This window comes from Salarias fasciatus, chromosome 20, assembly GCF_902148845.1.
Source record: "Salarias fasciatus chromosome 20, fSalaFa1.1, whole genome shotgun sequence".
NCBI classification, from domain to species: Eukaryota; Metazoa; Chordata; class Actinopteri; order Blenniiformes; family Blenniidae; genus Salarias; species Salarias fasciatus.
In genome coordinates, this window is record NC_043764.1 from 3,843,356 (window position 1) to 3,861,887 (window position 18,532).

Here is an 18,532-nt window from a genome sequence, read left to right on the forward strand (position 1 = left end):
TTGACGTTTGTGGTCTTCAGTAAAAATGTCTTGGTGTTGGATCGATGATCATACTGCGGGGAAATTCAGTCAAAATGCTTTTATTGGCATTGAATTTCACACAACGCCACAAGATTAGCGTTACTCTCCACTGTAAAATATGGAAGATAAATGCAATCAAATGAAGATAAAGAAAATGTGGTTATTGTTCATCTGTTACGGCACACAGATTTTCTTTTTTGTATAAGTCTGTGTAAGCTGAGATTTAAGTATGCAGGAAGCTGAGTGTGAATCTGCTACTGGTGCATTTAATAGAATGAGAAGGTGTGTATTGTCTCAGATGGTGGTGACCGGCATCAAGGTCTTGCTGTGTCCTCCAGTGAGTGGGAAGGTACCAGGAACAGCTAAACGGAGCCATGAGCCGCTCGCTCAGACCGTTTCCACTTCAGAAGTACAGGTGATCACAGGTGATTTGATTTGTTCGCAACCAGGTGAGATCATTACTGATGTATCGTCACGGGTTTTTAAGTATTGCACCACGTAAAGTGGACGGCGCTCCGTGCTGTGTCACCTTGAAGGACCAGACGGATTGTGCTCAGTTTCAAACTGTTTGAAAAGCACAATCTGACCATTCCCTTGAACTCCTGTAGTTCATTTATCATTAAGCTACAAAAATCCTTTAAACCTCATTAATTGCAAGTGTTAAATTGCGCATTGTTAGACCAGGTGAGTCTAGAGACTTCAACAGCGTTATCCTCTGGTTTTTCATTGCCTCCGTTCATAAGCATCAGCTCTGTAAAGAGAGCTCACGGGACGTTTGCATAGACTTCTGCTTCATTTGATTGAATGCACATGCAGTCGATCAGGCCTCATGAAAGCTTAATCAAGCCCGTGCGTCACTGATGAACCTCCTCTCAGCACAGATTGTGGACTTCAGGTTTGCTGCCAGCTGTTTGTGATTCTCAGGTGGTCCTCGTGTTCTGATGTCTGAAGCCATTCTTCAAACTCTGATGTGTTTGGGTGCTTTTAAGCTAAAAGGCAGAAACAACAAAGGCCCTGCAGAAAGACGTGTGACGTCTGTTCCTATGAATTATGCACCGACATGAGACATTCCTGTGAATTTTCCCATTTGATGAATATTTTTTTCTTGTTTACATTGGGCTTTTTTCTCTCATGCTTTATTCATTTACCCATTTTCTGTTTTCTACTCAACCACAGGTCTGCTTGTGAGGGAGGGAGAAGTGCAGTACCTCACCAGGTGGGCAGATTAAAAAAGTTGTGGAATTGGGAAAAAAAAAAGGTCAATGCTCATTCATATTTTCCAAAGTATGTCAAAATGACCTGATGAGTTAATTCTTGGAGATTTTTTTTTGCATTTCCTTAATTTCTCCCCCAAACTTTGCTGTTTGTAATAATAAGCAACTTGCAGTAATTGTATGTTGTTGCTGTGAAACAAGAGCTGAGCTGTCAGTGCTCTGTGGATGGAGGAGTGATTCACTCTTATCGGCTGTGAGTTAAGATGCTCTTTCATCTGACTGTTGGCGCTTGTTAAAACAAACCAGTTTATGAACTAATGACCAGTTCAATTCATTTCAATGTTATTCGAGCCACATGCAGCAGTTATGTCAAGGCACTTTTATGGAGAAAAACCCAACAATTCCACAGGAGCAAGTAGAGGAGACTGTGGAAAAGAAAAGAAATCTCTTCAGCAGGAGTAAAGCTACAGAACCAGGCGCAGAAGTGTAGACGCTCTGATTGGAGGTTAGAGGACAGAAGGAGAGAAAAGAGTTGAACAGAGACAGAGAGCACAAAGAGACAGACATAAATCCAATCTCTAGACCACAGGAGAGAGACAAAATGTTAGTGGCATGGAGAACGAGAACGGGAAGAAGCTCAGCGTAGGTCCTGCTGTAGTCGTAACTAGAACTGTAAAGAAACACCACTAATACCTGCTGTCAGCCACTGAATTTCTCTAACTTACACAACACTGCTAATTATGATAAGAAACTAATAGAAAAGCTCAAAAAATACCAATTTACTTGTATAGAGGTAAACAATTGATGCTTTACAGCTGCTTTGGACAAAGATTATTGTTGGTGAGATAGCTTGATCTATATCAATAGATCTCGATCAATAGGGCCTTTTGAAGAATTATTGTTAATATAACTAAACATAAGTTGATTATTTGAAGGAAAACTGGAGCTAAGGAATCTGTTGACAATGCTAATGCTAAAACTAATTATGGCACGGTGAGCAGGACAAGGAGAGACCACAACTTTCTATGAAAAACATCAGAAATATAACAATTAGTTACAAAAATATTGCATCAACAAACACCTTAGTTTTGTTTTACTCCTTAGGCCTCAATCACACATACGCGGCTGTGCGTGCGCGGATCTGTCCGGATTTGCACGGTGTCTGCGCGGAAAAGTCAGAACTGCATGCAAACAGATCAGTCCTTTCACACTGCACGCGCGGGCTCGTTCAGATCCGCGCGGCGATTTCTAAATAGAAATCAAGTCTATTTTTCTGCGCGGACTTGAGCGGGCTGTGCGGCGTCCCGTTGAAGCCAATGGCATAAACACACATCTCGTGTCAACTCGGCGTTCTATACATGCATTGAGCTCATGTCTGCTCACAAACTGGTCTACACAAGAGGCTCCGTCTATTTTTCCGCGTGGCTCGGAGCGGGGTCCCATTGAAAACAATGAAGACAGGTCCTAGTTGTCATATATGCAGATATATGTTCCGTTTGAATTTACTACTTGGTGTAGTTGAGAGGAGCGCGCGTATCGAGATACATATATCTAGAGATCTATATCTATAGGTCTATGCAGTCTAAGCAGGAGCTACGGAAGCCGCATTGTGTTGTGTGTTTTTGACTAAAGATTCTTAATTACAATCTATGCTGCCGATGCTGATGCACGTTTCTGGATGCCTGCTCTTGGGAATAAACATCCTTTCGCTCCCGAAACGCCTGTGGAATTACTTCAAACATATTACACTAGTAGCCCGTTGCCGCGGACAACCCGCTCACGCAGACCGCGCTGGTGTGAAAGGGACGCCTGAACACGCCGCTCCAGCACCCGCGCCGTCTCCGCGTCCGCCCCGCGCCACGCAGTGAACGCGTATGTGTAAATCAGGCCTTATGTTGCCAAAAAGTATCTGGGATTTGAAAAAAGCTTCCTGATTCAAATGTATTAAACTTTCACAAAAATCCCATCACATTGTGATACAAGACAATGTTTTCTAGTGAAATGTGCAAAATGTCATTGTTCTGTCAAGTCATTTACTTTAAAACATCTTAGAAATAAAATTTCATTGTTCTATGAAGTGATTTACTTGAAAACATCTTAGAAAATTGCAGGGTTTCTTTTTTAGTGCAGTGTCCTCCAATTCAAGGCATGACATGCACATAACGGCATCTGAATGTGAACGATGCATAGTGTGGCACAGCTGTATGGATTAATTTGAAATATGCTGATGAATTTACAATAGCATGGACGTGTATGTTGCTCTGAAATGAAAAGACTTGTTTCCTCATGTTTTCCCACTCAAACACGTCTGATTTCGATGAATGACTGGTCCCTTTTTTGTTTGTTTTTCATGGTAAATGAGTTCTTAGAAAGACTTAACACAGCAGCTACATCAAAAATCATGTAATTTCATGTTCTCCTGAAAAATTAAGACACATTAAGTCCTATATTTGTTAGTACTCATTAAATACTATGGAAGCCTGAATATTTTTATAATTATTTTAAAAGTTAAAATGCAAAGCGATACAAGAATTTATTTTCCCTGCGGTAGATATACATATATTAACTTTTTTTTTACCTTAAATAACACGCTCCATTTGATGGTGTTGATGCAATTATTTCAAATACCTCCAGGCATTAAATTGAAGTCTTCACGGTTTTTTTTTTTTGTTTTGTTTTTTTTTTTGCATTTTGTTCATCATTTCTGTGATTTGCATTTTCATGAGAAAAAAATGTTTTTAAATCCTTGGATTTATTAATTTTTTCAAACATCTTTAGTTTTTTCTTTTGTTAGGAAAGTAATCCATTTGAATGGGGTGTGAATTATATAATAAAACCAAGCTGAGTACTGAGGTTTGTCTTTGATTTTCCTCATGATATTTGCATTAAGGGAAAGATATGTAACATCTAAGTTGAATATGAATCATAGCTATTTTTTTCAGCCTAAAAGTCATTTTTACTGATATATTCCTGGTAAATCTTACTACAGTAAATCGTCAGATTTTAACCTCTTTAGTCTGCAATACAAGTTTACTCCACAAGGTGGTATATTGAGCAAGTTGAGAAGTTGTTACCACTACAATGGCTTCTACACAGTGTGTGTATTTTATGTGATGATAAATACATTTACACCCTAACAATCAGAAAGACTTGGAGAGCTTCAGGCAGACTGGAGTTACAGTGACTCAACACTGCCACCAAATGTTCAACAGAGGAATCTCTTAAATTTCACGTACTTTGCCTTTAATGACCCAAGGCGCCCTTCATATGAGTCTTAACTAAAGTATAGAAGAAAAGTGATAATACAGGGCATATGAAAGATGAGTAGCAAAGGAAATGAAAAAAAAGTATTGAATTACTGTCCGCTGGACCTCATCATTAATTCTTTTGCACTTTGATTCTCTTTCCGTACTTCTGCATCCTGCTCGTCCAGCACAGTGAAAAGATCCGATCTGATTAGATTTTGAAAGCATGTAACGTTACACCTGAACGCACCGCAATCACGACCTCGATTTCGACCTCGGCCAGAAAACTATTGCATTTCCTCGGGCTCAGCAGAACAGCCCGCAGTGATCATTATGTAAAGTCACAGACAGGATAAAATCCGCAGTTTAGCACAATGTACAATCAGCAGGGGAAATATTGCAGAGCTGCGTATTTACTCATCGATGTCGGGACATAAAGGCTGGATAAATGCGATTCAGACCTCTGGTTTCAAAACACTGCCTTCATTCAAAAAGGAACGTCACTATCTTTGTGTAGATTCATCCCATAATGGATATTAATTCCTTTTTTTTCCCCCATTTACCTCAGTATATTGTTTAACTGAACACCAAAATGAAATGAAGATGGTCTTTATGAAACTAATTTCCATTTAAAGGCTTGCCTTTTCAAAAGGACTTGCATGCATAATTTCAGCATTAAATATGTGGAGAAATACAAATTACAAAAGCTGTCAAATAGCAGAGGTCCATACGTACAGGAGCTCCTGCGTTGGGTCTAAAAAAAAAAATAAAAGGCAAAATACCACGAAAACCCCCAAAGCTATTAGCTGTGCCTAAATGTCAGGTTATTACATGTACACAGATAAAGAATTGACCCTTTGTGTTCATTTCAATTAAGTGATTATCTTTGGAGATACATATGTCAGTGATTTGATAATTAATTCAGACAAGGAAATTCATTTAATTTATGGTGAAAACTTATAATTGGGTACATAATGAAACCGGTAATAGAGAATCAGATCATTATAGTATTTATAAATTTTGTGCTGCTCAAAGCCAATTTAATTACCTTTTCATAATTTTATTTCCAGTTCGACTCGGTGTTCCTCATCACTCTTCTCAGTTTCATAGGAGAAGGAACTAAATCTAAGCTGCATCTATTAAACTGGAGCCAAAACTTTAAATTTCCACCTCTCTGATTCTGCAGCATTTTGGACTGGTGAGTTGTTTTGAAGATGACAAACCTAATTAAGCTAACAGCCTTCATCGACCCGTTACAGGGCACTCATAAAGGAAAAATACAGGATGAATAAATCAATGAACTGCATGTGCTATTTAAATGTAAGGAAATCTGTTGAAAATAATGAAACTGAACAATATTCTGCATATTTTATGACTGGTTCAGAGTAAATTTCTCATGCATTACGCTCGAGTACCAACTTCCCACCAAAAACTTATTTATTAGAACAATTTATTAGAAGCATAAACTCTAGCCTGAAATTTAGTATTATTGGTTTTGAGAAAACAGAAAGAAATAAGTGCATAAGTTAAAAAATATGGTCACTTGCTGATAATGCAGCCATTAAAGCTTTATTAACTGTAACCAAACAGTTTTATTGCGTAAATGTTAAAAACAACCCTTGTTGACTCTGGCGTACACAAGTTGTGATAGAAATAATTTGGTTTTAAGAAAATGATCCATAATGTCTTGGTATGTCACAAACAGGACGAAATTATAAGATGATACAACCCTGCTAATATTTTGCTGTAAATCTAATTAGGAGGTAGAGATGAGGATTTCTTTCACATTTCTATGAGATTGATGAAAACCTTCGGTGGTTTTTCAACTGGACTGACTTCTCTGGGGGTAAATTTACATGAAATAAATATTTCCTTTGAAAACAATAAACACACTTCCGCTGTGAAGTGGTGCAGTTTAACCACGAGTAACTAGCATGGCTTGGAGCACTGTCTGATTAATCTGCAGGAGCAGATCCTCGGTCGGCGAGGCGACCAGCAGGAAGTTTCTCAGGGCTTCAGGACTCCTGTTAGAGGACGAGCATGACCATCAATCAGGCCTCACGGCAGAGCAGGCAGACAGAAGTCACTCTTCATAAAAGGCCCAGACCAGACAGCTGGGAGGCTGCCAGGCGGCGAGGAGGAGGAGGAGGAGGAGGAGGAGGAGGAGGAGGAGCGGGAACTGGAATTTACCTCTTTGGGCAGAACTCCAGGAGCAGAGGGGACTGCTTATCGCCCAGCGAACGCCGCCTGAGTGAGGCTGCTCCTCAGTGACAGGAACACGGAGAGCGCCGAGGCCGAACGCAGCCGAACGCAGAGAACAGCAACCTGAGAGCGAGGCGACGGGTTCACCTTCCGGACGGCTGATTTCAGGATGAATCCCCGCCCGTCCTTTAACAGTGGGAGTAAAGTCCGACTGAGTCCATTTGTAGAGGCCCCGTTTACATGTTTCAAGTGAAAACACATCGTTTTTATTTTTTTTGTTTCAGAAAAGTTTTGTTTCCATGACGTTTTCAAAAATGGCAGAAATGCTGAAAACAAAGCAGTTTTCATGTCAGACCACTAGTGGGTGCTGTTCTTGTTGTGATGAAACCACACAGGCATACAGGCAGTGATATTTTGAACATTTTTAACTCCTGTTTGCCAAAAAAAAGGTTTTTCCCATGATCGTGGTGCGCATGTACAGTAGCAGCGTTTCCTCCGTCTACCCGGAGAAGAATTCAGTGTTTCCAGAAAGTTTCCTTTCCTCCCATCCAATGGACAGTGGAGCTGTGTTTTCAGCGGCTCTGAGCGCCGTTACCAGGCAAACAGGCGCCCAAAACACAACGGTTTTGCATTTTCACTTGAATTAAATCTACGGTGCAACAGGGTGCTGACCGCTGATTTAGCTCATATTGGCCTCGTTCATGTGTATATTTTCACTTTCAGGCTTTAAAACACTTTAATGTGTACAGTTATGGCGTAAATACATGCCCTGCTTTTAAATTCTGTGGTGACTTTTTCCCCAAAGTGACTTTCATCTGAAGCAAACTCACTATTTAAAAACCAGTCCTCCAAGCCAACGTTTCCACAAGAAAGGAGCGTCTGCATCCAAGACTCAAAGCCAACTGGGCAAAGAACGCCCTGCGCTGATGAGAGTACTGTCAGAACACTTCCTCCAAACTTGGCCATTAAATCACCACCGTTAATAACTCTGAGAGAAAGGGAGCGCTTCCCCCACTGAACCTGGATCCGAACGGCGGCTTTCCGCTGACGGGGATCAAACTGAGCGAGGCAGTTCAGGTCTGAGTCGCTCTAATCGATGGCAGGCCATTTCATCCCACACACTGTGACAGGAGGCGTGGCGGTGACTGGGTTCAGAGACAGGTGAATTAGGTGAATTCAGATCTCTCTGCCTGTGATAGCTGAGACCGACGTTTCACCCGAAACTGCAGAACTGCGATTCTCCTCTACTCCTGGAAAAAAAGAGAAAGAAACTGTTATGTATGTTTTGTTGAATCAATCAGAATTAAGTATAAGGCATGCTGCACTGAAAAAGGGCTGTAAAATAGATAGAAAACATTCTTTCACCATGACAGTGAATATTTGTTTACTCGTCGCACTGTGCTGGAGCTGTTTTGTAAATTCATGGTCAGATTTCTTTGTGATCCCTGCTAGTTTATATGTTGTTTTTTCAGTGGCACATTCAGCTCTCTAACGCTTGTCAGTAGGTTTCAGCTTTACCTTTTCATTTTCCAACCTTTGAGTTTTGACTCGAGCCTTGTTTTGTGACCCTGACGAACAGATTTCTTCATTCTGCAGCAGAAGCATAAAGCAGCAGATCTCCATGGTAAATCCTCCGTTATGCTTTACTCTTTCTTTTTCAAGGATCTCGTTTCATAGCATGTGAAATAACTCACATTCTGCATTTCAAAGTTTGTGCTCATCCATCCGTACGATGTTACTATTAAAACTCAGAGAGGCTGTGTTGCATTCACAGTACAGACGGAGCTAAAAACCCTCCCGATCGCTCCAGGTCAGCCTCAAGCTCTTTATATTTACATTATCTTCCAAAATGTTTTCTCAACCTTCATTCTCTGAGTTAGGTTTTGCTCTGAAAGTTTCAGAAAGTTTTGATGATGAAACTGTTAAATCTTTGGCAGTTTGTGATATTTTTGTTTTCAGCAGGAGCAGCTGTAGCTCAGTAGTGGATTGCTTTGTAAGGTTAGTGGTTCAATTCTCCGTGCGTTTAAGTGTCTGATGCTCATAACTGTGTGTTTTTCTGTGCAGGCACCTCGCATGGCGACCGTCTCCACCGAGCATCACAGTGATCAATCATCTGAAGTGCAATAAAGTAAGGACATAAATGATTTGGAATACCAAGTATGCATCCAATATCACATAAGAGCTGCAAAGGTTTTCAAACAGAAGTGAGAGGATGTACATACTTTATTAAATCCCTCCTCCATGAAGTCGGTGGTGTTGTGCTCAGCCTCTTCGCTCTCTGAAAGCTTCAGCTTTTGGAAAAGTTCATGTTCTCAATGTTGTGGAAACAGTCTAGAGATTCCCGCTCCCTGTTCCAACATGACTGGCCTCCAGTCCGTATAGCAGATCCATGGAGACACGGATGCTGAAGAGGTTGACTTCTCTGCACAGATTCCAGGTCTCGACCCGACAGAACACCTCTGGGATGAGTTAGAGCAGAGACTGACCGTCACAGACCGTCTCCTTCCTCTTCAGTGTCTGTCTGGCTGCACAAATTCCCATAAACACCCTGAAACCTTGTGGGGAGCTGGTGAATTGACATCACATTAAATAGTATGGTTTAAGAATGGGATGTGTGTGAGACAGCAGGCGAGTGAATGCAGAGAAACAGAAACACTCACGTTCACTCTCAGGAGTAATTTGGAGGCATTGAAAACCCTCAGATGCCTGTTTGCTTTTTTTTCTTTTTCTTTTTTTATTTTTTGACTTTGAGAGGAACTCCTCACACAGAACTCCTCTGAGCCCAGAAGGAAACAGGATCTTCTGGCTTTGAGGCAAGACTGCAAACCACCACACCGCTGTGCAGCCCCTAATTGGTCATAATCCTGCTTGGAAGATAAAACCTTGCTAAAGTCTCCATAAAAGCTGCTCTAACTGCAGAAGCATCCTGTGTATTTTTTTGCAAAAACATCTCAACTCTGTAAAAAGTTGAAATGAGGCGCTTGCATTTTAATGCCACGCTTAATGAGGAACAGGGTGCATCCTCCCCATTTCAGCTCCATGCGTGGAGTTCAGTCCATAGTAACTCCATATGGATCCGTCTTTAGTGATATCTTTACGTTTCTGTATTGTGAAGACAATCTAAGTAATCTAGTTGTCACACAAGTGGCAATCAACTCATTCATGCTTTAACGAAGTCACAACCTGCTCGATGAGTTTGCATTAACAGCCAGATTGATTTTCTCCTACTGGTTATTTATCTGTTAAATGTGTGACACAGAGAGGAGAAGAGGCATGAGAGGCCTCGGCCCGCTGGACACGTTCACGGACGAGACCCTCTCTCAGCCCCGCGAGCCTCAGGTGAGCAGCTTAACGTGAATTCCCAAGTAAATGGCCTGTCAGGGTGGGCTCCCAATCAATTCTCCCATCACACCTCCTTAATCACATAATCCGAGCTCTGATAAGTGGCGATTAGCTGCGAAAACTCCCCCGAACAGGCCGCTCTGAATTCACACAGAGACGAGACATCTGCAGGCAGGAGCGTCTGCTGCACGACCAGACTGCACAGCGATTCTGCCTCTGGCTGGGCGCAGATACCCTCCGAGAACACACACACACACACACACACGTAGCCTTGAGGGATCCCATTAAATCAACACACATTCTGCGCTCGGCCATTTTTCCCCACCGATCAGCAAATCCAGCGTGATCCCTGCAGTCGCAGGCAGGCAAAGTGCTGCCACTCAACAGAAGAGCGCGTGGGTGGGGGGCTTCCCTCGGGGTCCTCCAGGGGATGGTGCCGCTGCTCTGCTGCACTGTATCCAGACTGAACGGCTGATCGCATTGTTGCAACGTGGATATGCTGTGACCTGCCGACAGACTCCAGGTATTACTTTAATCATTAAAACAACAAAACATGCAGCTGATGATCTGCTGTGGTTTCTAACCACCTGAATACTCCATAGATGTGAGTGTGTGGTTGCTGGGGGATCCGGGGCAGGCCACGCTTGGCTTCCAGCCGGCTGGGATCATCTCCAGCTCCACTCGATGGCTGATTGGTTCGGCGGCTCAGAGCTGCTTCACTTGAGGACCGGAGTGATCGTTACAGTAAACGTCCATAAAAACCTCTCATGGCCGAACAGCGAATGTTCACATTTAGTGCTCGGAGCGGGCCGTGCAGTGGGGTTCACGCTCCTGTCTCACAGTGAGAAGGTCTGGGTCAGTACCAGGGCCTTTCTGTGTGGAGTTTGCACGTTCTCCCTGTGTGCCTGCATTTTCTCCAGGTACCCCGGCTTCCTTCTGTGGCCCAAAAACATGCATGTGAAGGTAATTAGTGATTCTAAAGTTTGTCCCGTTAGTTTGTGTGTGTGTGTGTGTGTGTGTGTGTGTGTCTGCCTCTCTCTCGACGGCCGGGCGACATGTCGAGGTAACCTGCCTTCAGCCACAGTCAGCTGGGAGCAGCTCCAGCACGCCACAACAGGATCAAAGATGGATGGACTGGTAATGTGATTTAGTATTTTTTTTTTTAATTTATTTGTAAAAGTTGCAGTTTGAAAGGAGTCTGAAAGGAAAAATGCACGTATGTTCAAATTTGAACTTTCAGTCCCAAATTCTGTTTAACAAATTCTACTTCTGATTGAATTTCTAAGAGCAAATTCTACAAAACTTGTGTTGAGTCGCCACAAAATGAAGAGTTAAAACATCTTTTTAAACTGTAAATGGATTTTGAGGCTTTCTCAGTTCCATTAAGTCTCTGTTTGGACATCTTGCTTCAGTTTTCTGCCACTTGTGAGAAAGCCAGAGTGTTTCTGCTTCCTGTTCATTTTCAGGAACAAATCATTATATGAAAAATTAATAACTGGGAAGAATTAATTCACTTTGATGAAACACACATTTTCAGAACTGAGTGCATAAAATGTGAATACAGAGGACAAACTAAAATATTAGCTCTGGTAATAAAATGTAAGTGTAAAATGTGCCAGAAGACTTAGAATATTTAAATGCAACAGTTTTAATGTAGCACATTAAAAAACAACATTCAACTAAAATTGGTTCTGTGTAAAAAAAAAAAGTGTTTGGCACAGGAGAGATGGTGAAAATGTGTGTTTCACTCCCAATGTGTGATGGGAATGTGTTGTTTTGGTTGAATTTTAAATCACAGGTGTATATAGAAAAAAGAAAACTGAATAACTGAATCATTTATTTTAGATTCATCGTGCATAAAATGAAAACTTTCAAGCTTTTCCAAAGCAAAGACATATCAGAAGATCTCGTGAGATCATAGTCTTACCTTTCATTTTAAACCACTTCAATCAAAAATGAAAACAATTTAACTTCTTTAGAAATAGGGTAGTTTTCCAATGACACTGCACTGTTTTTAGATTTATGAGAGGCTCAATTACACCTGGATCTCAGGGAGCGCATGCAGGAATAAATGCATTTAATAGATTTAAATAATTTAGAATGGCGTCACAGAAGAAAAAAAGAAAAAAATAGAATGTGGTCAAACATTTTTTTGTACCTAATACTTTCAACTGTTTTCTTCCAGTTCTCTCTCCACCTGTAGTTATCTCAATAACAGTCTAGGCCCACATGGCTTAATCAAAAACACATAAACAAGGACTGTGGAAGAAAATACTATCGAAGAAAATGCTTTTTTTTTTTGTTCTGATGTCTCAGGTTTAAGTCTAAACGGATTCGTTGTGTTTAACATGTTCCACCTCCTGTGACAGACGGTGGGAACATGAAAAATACATCATGTCTTCAGCCTGATGAGACACATTTAAAGGAATTTGAATGAATTTTTAAACTCTGCGTTTATGTCTGGGAATCTTCAGTCGTCTCGTCTGGCACACGCGCTGTTATTGTAGCGAGTCCCATCCCTGTGACAAATCGCTCATAAAATGAAGACGTAACAAGGACAAAACTCTAATCTGCAGCTTCCCAACAGCACGATTTCAACCTTTTTACCTGGAAGACGGCGAAGGCAGATGCAGCCAGTGCCCGGACAGCGAGCGAGTCAGATTTACGAGCAGACAAGCTGCTCCCCAAATTCATTATTTAACAGAAAGGTTACGGCTGCTGCTTCAAAGACGCCGCCGCACGAGCCGTAAGAGGCGTGGGATTGACTTCAAAACTCTGCAAAAGGTCTCCCGAGTCCCGAGGACGCAATCTTAAAAAACCAACGAGAAAGTGAAAGACTCCCGCGCTGACCAGAGGGGCAGCTGCTGGCTGAGGAGAGATGGAATCCTCCAGCCAGACGCCGAGACAAAGGACGGCTTGGTTTTTTGTTACACCGGAGTTCAAGAACAGACAGAAATGCACAAAATCTTCAAACACTTCTTTTTAGTTGTGGTAGAGAGAAAAAACAGTTCAATGCAAATAAAACTCACTTATTAAGTGAAAACAAACATTTATGCTGAGCAAATGAACCGCTCAGTCCTTAAAAATGAGACCGGGAGAAATAAAAAAGGGACAGGAGAGGGAAGGAGGAGGAGGTGAAGTGAGGTGAGCTCCCGGCGCCTCCCGGCTCAGAACTCCGTCATCTTCTTGTGAGTGTCAGCCTTCCTGTGTTCTCTCTGGATGGACAGCTCCTGAGCTTTCTGCTGCTCCAGCAGCCGCCGGGCCGCCGACAGCTTCTCCTCCAGCTGCTTCACCCTGGACGCGTCCCTTTTTACAGCACACACACACACACACACACACACACACACAACAGGACAAATCAGGAAGTGGAGAGAGGCCAGACGCTCCAAATCACCTACAAATCTTCACACCTTATTTACATTTTCACACCACTCCCACGGCCCCTCTTTATTTGTGCATTCTAATTAATTAGCACTTCAGCTGACGGGAACATCGCAGCGACGACTGTTCATCCCTCACAATGATTAGACTTGTGCGATCTGTGCATCTTGTGCAAGTTATGCAAGGCCTGCAGCTTCACAGAGGAGGCGGGAGCTGTGGGGAAAACGGAGCTGAGGCTCATTTGCAATTAACTGATTATTAAACAGGCCGCTTAATTTGCGCCGGGCTCGCCGCCGCCACAGATGAAGACGACGGCCGGCGTTGTGCACTGACCTGCCCGTCTGCCTGCCGAGGGTTTCGTGCAGCTTCTGGATCTCCCTCTGGGTCTGGGACACCCGCTCGGCGGCCTGGAACAGCCGCACGTTCAGGCTCCTCTTGGCGCTCTTCCCGCCGCGGTACGCTTCCACCCCGGAGAGAGCCGCCGCCGCTGCCGGTGGCGCGGCGGCTCCGGCGCCGCTCTCGCCTCCCAGCTTGTTGTTGAGGAAGTCGAAGACGGTTTGTCTCCCTCCGGTGGTCACTCGGGGCTTCCTGCGCCGCTTCCTGCCTCCCGGCTGCGAGCCGTCCTTGGCGGCGGCGCTCCTGCTGCGTCTCTGGGTGAGCTCGGCACACTCGTCCAGAGACTTCCCTTTGGGGAGGACCACCGCCATGACCGGCTCCACGCGGCCCTCCTGCAGCTTCCCCAAGCCTGACAGGAGGAAACAGGAAGCAAACTGATCACAACACCAATGAGAGCAAAACATACCTTTAAAAGCTGAACTAAACTTTCCAGATTTTGAATCCAGATCAGCAATTTGAGAAGAAACAAGTTTTAACAACTTCCTGTAATTCTTTACAGAAATTCATCATTAAAAATCAAACAAAATCAATAGGGACAAATTCTATTCTAATATAAAATATCATGAACATCCATAAGTAGCCAGTATTATAGATGTTCGCTTATAGTTTATATTCTGTTTAAGACAATCCAATCGAGTCTGGTTCTGATAGAAATAATAATCTAATAATCACTTTCTGAAAACGCTTTTCATTGCTTCATATCAAATCAAATCAAAATCAAGATATTTTTGAATGATGAAGTTATGAGGGAGTCATAATTCACCGGGTAATGTCAGAGTTCGAGTGTGATGTGTGAAGTGACAGTTCTGCTTTAGTTGGTTTTAAAAATACATTGATTTCCCTTTAGAAGAAATAATTCAGGAGAAGGAAGAAATTCCCAGAAACTCTGACTCGACTCGTCCTCTTCGCTGCTGCTTCATCTCGAGGTGCTTGTGTTTCTATAACTCATCATTTCTGCTTCACCACACGTCAGGTTTATCAGCCTCATTTGAATGAATCAAAGTCTTGCAGCTGCTCCAGTCTGTGTGTGAATCAACATCTTTCACATAGGATGAAGACTTTTAGACGGAGAATATTTATTCCTGTCAGATGCGTCACATTCAGCAGGGCGGGGTCACGGCGCTCCTCTACACATAGCCCTGACACCGGCACTCACCTTTGCCGTACTCATAGCCCATCTTGAGCATGAGCTTGGATCCGATGCCTCTGGTGTGCGCCTCCCAGCCACCAAAGCTCGTACTGTTAAATGTTGCTTCGGACGCTGCAGCAGAGTCCATCACTACAGGAGAACAAATACAACTGAAATTACACGTGGACAGTTGCATTATTGTTAAAAGACTCCGGTTATTTCCACACCGGTGGAACAGGAGTGAACTGTCGCAGACCAAAAAAATCATTTCTCGTCGGTCTACTTGCAGTTTAGTTAAAATATTATTTGTTCAAACCAAAAGATGAAAATAGGGGGGCTTCATTTGCTTCTGTCCTCCACATATATGTACAACCTGTGTCTAATCAGCAACACCAAGTGTCCAAATACTGCTACAAAATATGTAAAACTACATAATCTTCCATCAACGAGCATTAAAGGCTTTGATCCTCCACATGCCCTTCTCTGTGTGTGTTGTTGTGCGGTTTCTGACAAACCTTTAGCATATCCGACAGTGTCTCCATCAGCGGCGTCGTCCGGGTCGGAGTCGGAGGAGATCGGGTCGTCTTCCCTCAGAGGCGGGATGACGGCGTCAGCTTCGACTACGGCGTCTTTCAGCAGCAGGGAGTCAAATTTCACCGTGTAGAAACCGCTGTCCATTTCTACAGAGAGAGAACCCAGGTAAACATGGAACTGAGAGACATCCTCTCACCACATCCTTCCTAATCTGCTCCTGAGGACAGAATCTACCTGTGATCCTGGCCGGATACCAGATCCCGTCCTCGTGTCGGACCAAGCAGGACGAGCCGTCTTCTAGTTTACTGAGGTCAGACTCCTGGAACTCTCTGAGCTCCGACACACGCACCACTTCACCGTGAGAAAACCTTTTTAATGAGAGGGAAAAAAAAAAAACCTTTGAAAGATTCTAAGACTCAACTTGAGCTTCTACAGAAGAAACATTCCCATAGGTTTTGCTTTATTGAAGTTGAAACTAAATTCTAAGAAGGTAGGAAGACTGTTAAAGACTGTGTTTGATACCCTGGCTGAGCACCTGCATCAGTTAAACAGACTCACTCATATCTCAGACTGATGAAACTTCGAGGATGAAAGAGTTTTCTTCAGTGATAATTTACCTGCAGTTGTCCAGAAAGCGACATTTGCCCTCCAGGTAGAAGGGACACGGTTTCATGGACTTCTGTGTGGGGTAGATGTAAAGCACCCTCACTTGGGCCTCCTCTCCGTCGGGAGGTTCTGCTCCCACCACCATGGCGTTGTGATACTCCAGCGTCCCCCACGTCGTCCGGTAAGGTGCTCTCACTTTAGTCCCACCGAGTGCATCTTCCTCCTCGTCATCCTCCTCGTCCTCCCCTTCGTCTTCCTCGCCGTACACCGGGCCACTCTCCCCCTCCTTGTCCCTGGTGTCCAGGCTGCTGCCTGAACACTCCCCCAGTTCAGAGTAAAAAGCAGCGAACTCCGTGTCCAGAGCTCCGTTCGATTCAGCCGCTGCCTCTGCGGCGTTGCTCTGCGCTCCGTTGCTGTCCTCCTCCTCCAGTCGGGACAGCAGTCGGCTCTTTTTCACCGAGATCAGGCTGGCCTCGGTGAGCTCGATCAGCTGGCAGAGGTCCTCTTTCAGCTTGAGCAGGTCTGCCTGCTGGGTGGGGTCCAGGCCGGCAGCGAGCGCCGTCTCCACCTGCTGCAACTGGGCACCGTACGCGGCGATGGCCGCCTCCAGAGTTTCTTCATCCATCCTGACTGGAGGCAAGGCTGTAGGTGAACAGCATCAATCACCTGGGAAATAACACAAAAGTATGGAAGACTCAGAGGTAATCAGTAGGAATGAGCCTCCGGGTTTCAGTCCAGGAAGCAAACACACCTCCACCTTAGAGGCGTCCTGTTTCATGGGTCAGTTCACATGACCCTGAACCACTTTCTCTGTTACACTGCTGCAGGTTTGGACTGGTGGAGGGGAGGGGGGGGGGGGGGGGGGCATTATTTGAAGGACTTAACCTTTCACCACACCTCTCTTCCCAGATACAGTATTTATATATCATTCACATCAAGTGTGTTAAGTTACTCCCTCTAATGTAGTCTTATGATCTCTTCTTTCATTCTTTACGATCTCTGGGTGCAGAACTAAAAAATCTGTTTTCTAACCCTAGAGTCTGACAAAAAACTGATTAATGTTGTTCTCTAACCTTTGGGTTTGCTGTTTTTTTTTTCCCTTGGTAAAGGGAGAGTTGCTCAGAGCCATCATCCCGTGTTACTCTTGTGAGATTTTCTGTGTTTTTCCTGTTTCTTCTATCTATCATCATGTTAAGTGCCATGAGTGCGTAATTGGCTCTGCATGTGTAAAATCAGACTGAATTTGAACCATGTGATACAGAATTAACAGGACATGTAATTTTATGACTTTTCAAGGGTTCAGGCTGCAAAGTGGTGTAGTGAGAATGTCATGGGTTCGAATCCAGGTTCAGTGTGGAGTTCACATGTTCTCACTCAATTTGGGTTTCAGTGCTCAAGGACACTTTGACAAGTGGACATGGGGAGATCAGGAATCGGACCTCCAACATTTTGAGCCACAGTCACTATGTGTAGGTGGTGACCCTAAAACTTCCTGCAGATGTGAATCCGTGTCTTGATCCTGTTTTCAGCTGGGAAGACATGCAATAATAATTTTTATTTTTTTAAGAGATGCACTTTAGTTTATTGCAGACGAGTGTTGCATGTGCAAACATTTTCCGTATTTGTTATTCTCAACGATATAATTACAATATTATTGTTATAGTTACTGCGATGGAACATCAAGAGGAGCAGAAATAAATCTGCCACCAAGTAGGAGTGTTAATATGAGAAATATAGGAGACTAGTGGTCATATATGAATATGTATTGAAAATATCGAAATATAATGGCAGATGGAAGATTTAGGAAATACCAGAAGCAAGCTATATTTAGGACACTGTAAGAATGGAGTGGGTTGATTATATACATCTATAAAAGCTTCAATTTATGGTTTATATGCATCCTGCAAATGCTAACCAAGCTAGCTCTTTTAGCCTTCTTTAAGCTAACTTTTACCACCGGTAATGAAAAGAGCTGCGTTACCTTCGTGATGAGGCTCTCCGTCGTACATCAAGATCCCAGACATAAGAAATTTACAGGTTCCGTAATATAAGTCATTAAAATAGATGAATAAATAACACAAAAGTGGTGAATCTGTTACTCACACAGTCGGTGTTACATATTAACTCGTTTCCCTGTTGACTGGTGACGAACTTCCTTTAGCATCCGTCGTTGCAGATATTCATAAACGGTACGGCAAAATTGAAACTTTATTGTAAATTATGTTAAACGGTGTTCATCATGACAACTCTGGAGTTCTGTCGGATTTTTAACATTTGCTGTTCCGAGCAACTGCAGCAGATGCAAAAGAAAATTGGTCACCACTTCACAGGGAAACCGTTTATTCCGCAACACTGGTTAAGTGGCAGGTTAACCGGAAATCATTGGATGTTGACTTCCGATTTTATTTCATACTAAAATCGTTGTATTTATAAACATAAATCGTTGACTTTAAATGTTTCAG

At 43.1% G+C, this 18,532-nt stretch overlaps 1 protein-coding gene across 2 annotated transcripts; it reads right to left on the reverse strand.

Moving 5' to 3' along the window:
• Positions 1–11,844: 11,844 nt before the first annotated feature.
• Positions 11,845–18,366, reverse strand: zgpat (zinc finger, CCCH-type with G patch domain). Of its 2 annotated transcripts, none has more exons than XM_030118338.1 (7): positions 18,052–18,365; positions 16,082–16,736; positions 15,699–15,832; positions 15,446–15,610; positions 14,958–15,080; positions 13,739–14,150; positions 11,845–13,330 (listed from the first exon to the last, which is right to left on the reverse strand). In XM_030118338.1, exons 2-7 carry the CDS (start codon positions 16,693–16,695, stop codon positions 13,192–13,194), a joined length of 1,587 nt encoding a protein of 528 aa, XP_029974198.1. In that variant the 5' UTR covers positions 16,696–16,736; positions 18,052–18,365; the 3' UTR covers positions 11,845–13,191. The 2 variants fall into 2 exon arrangements, with proteins under 2 accessions (XP_029974198.1, XP_029974199.1); XM_030118339.1 differs by having other exon boundaries at positions 13,192–13,330; positions 18,174–18,366.
• Between the last annotated feature and the right edge of the window lie 166 nt (positions 18,367–18,532).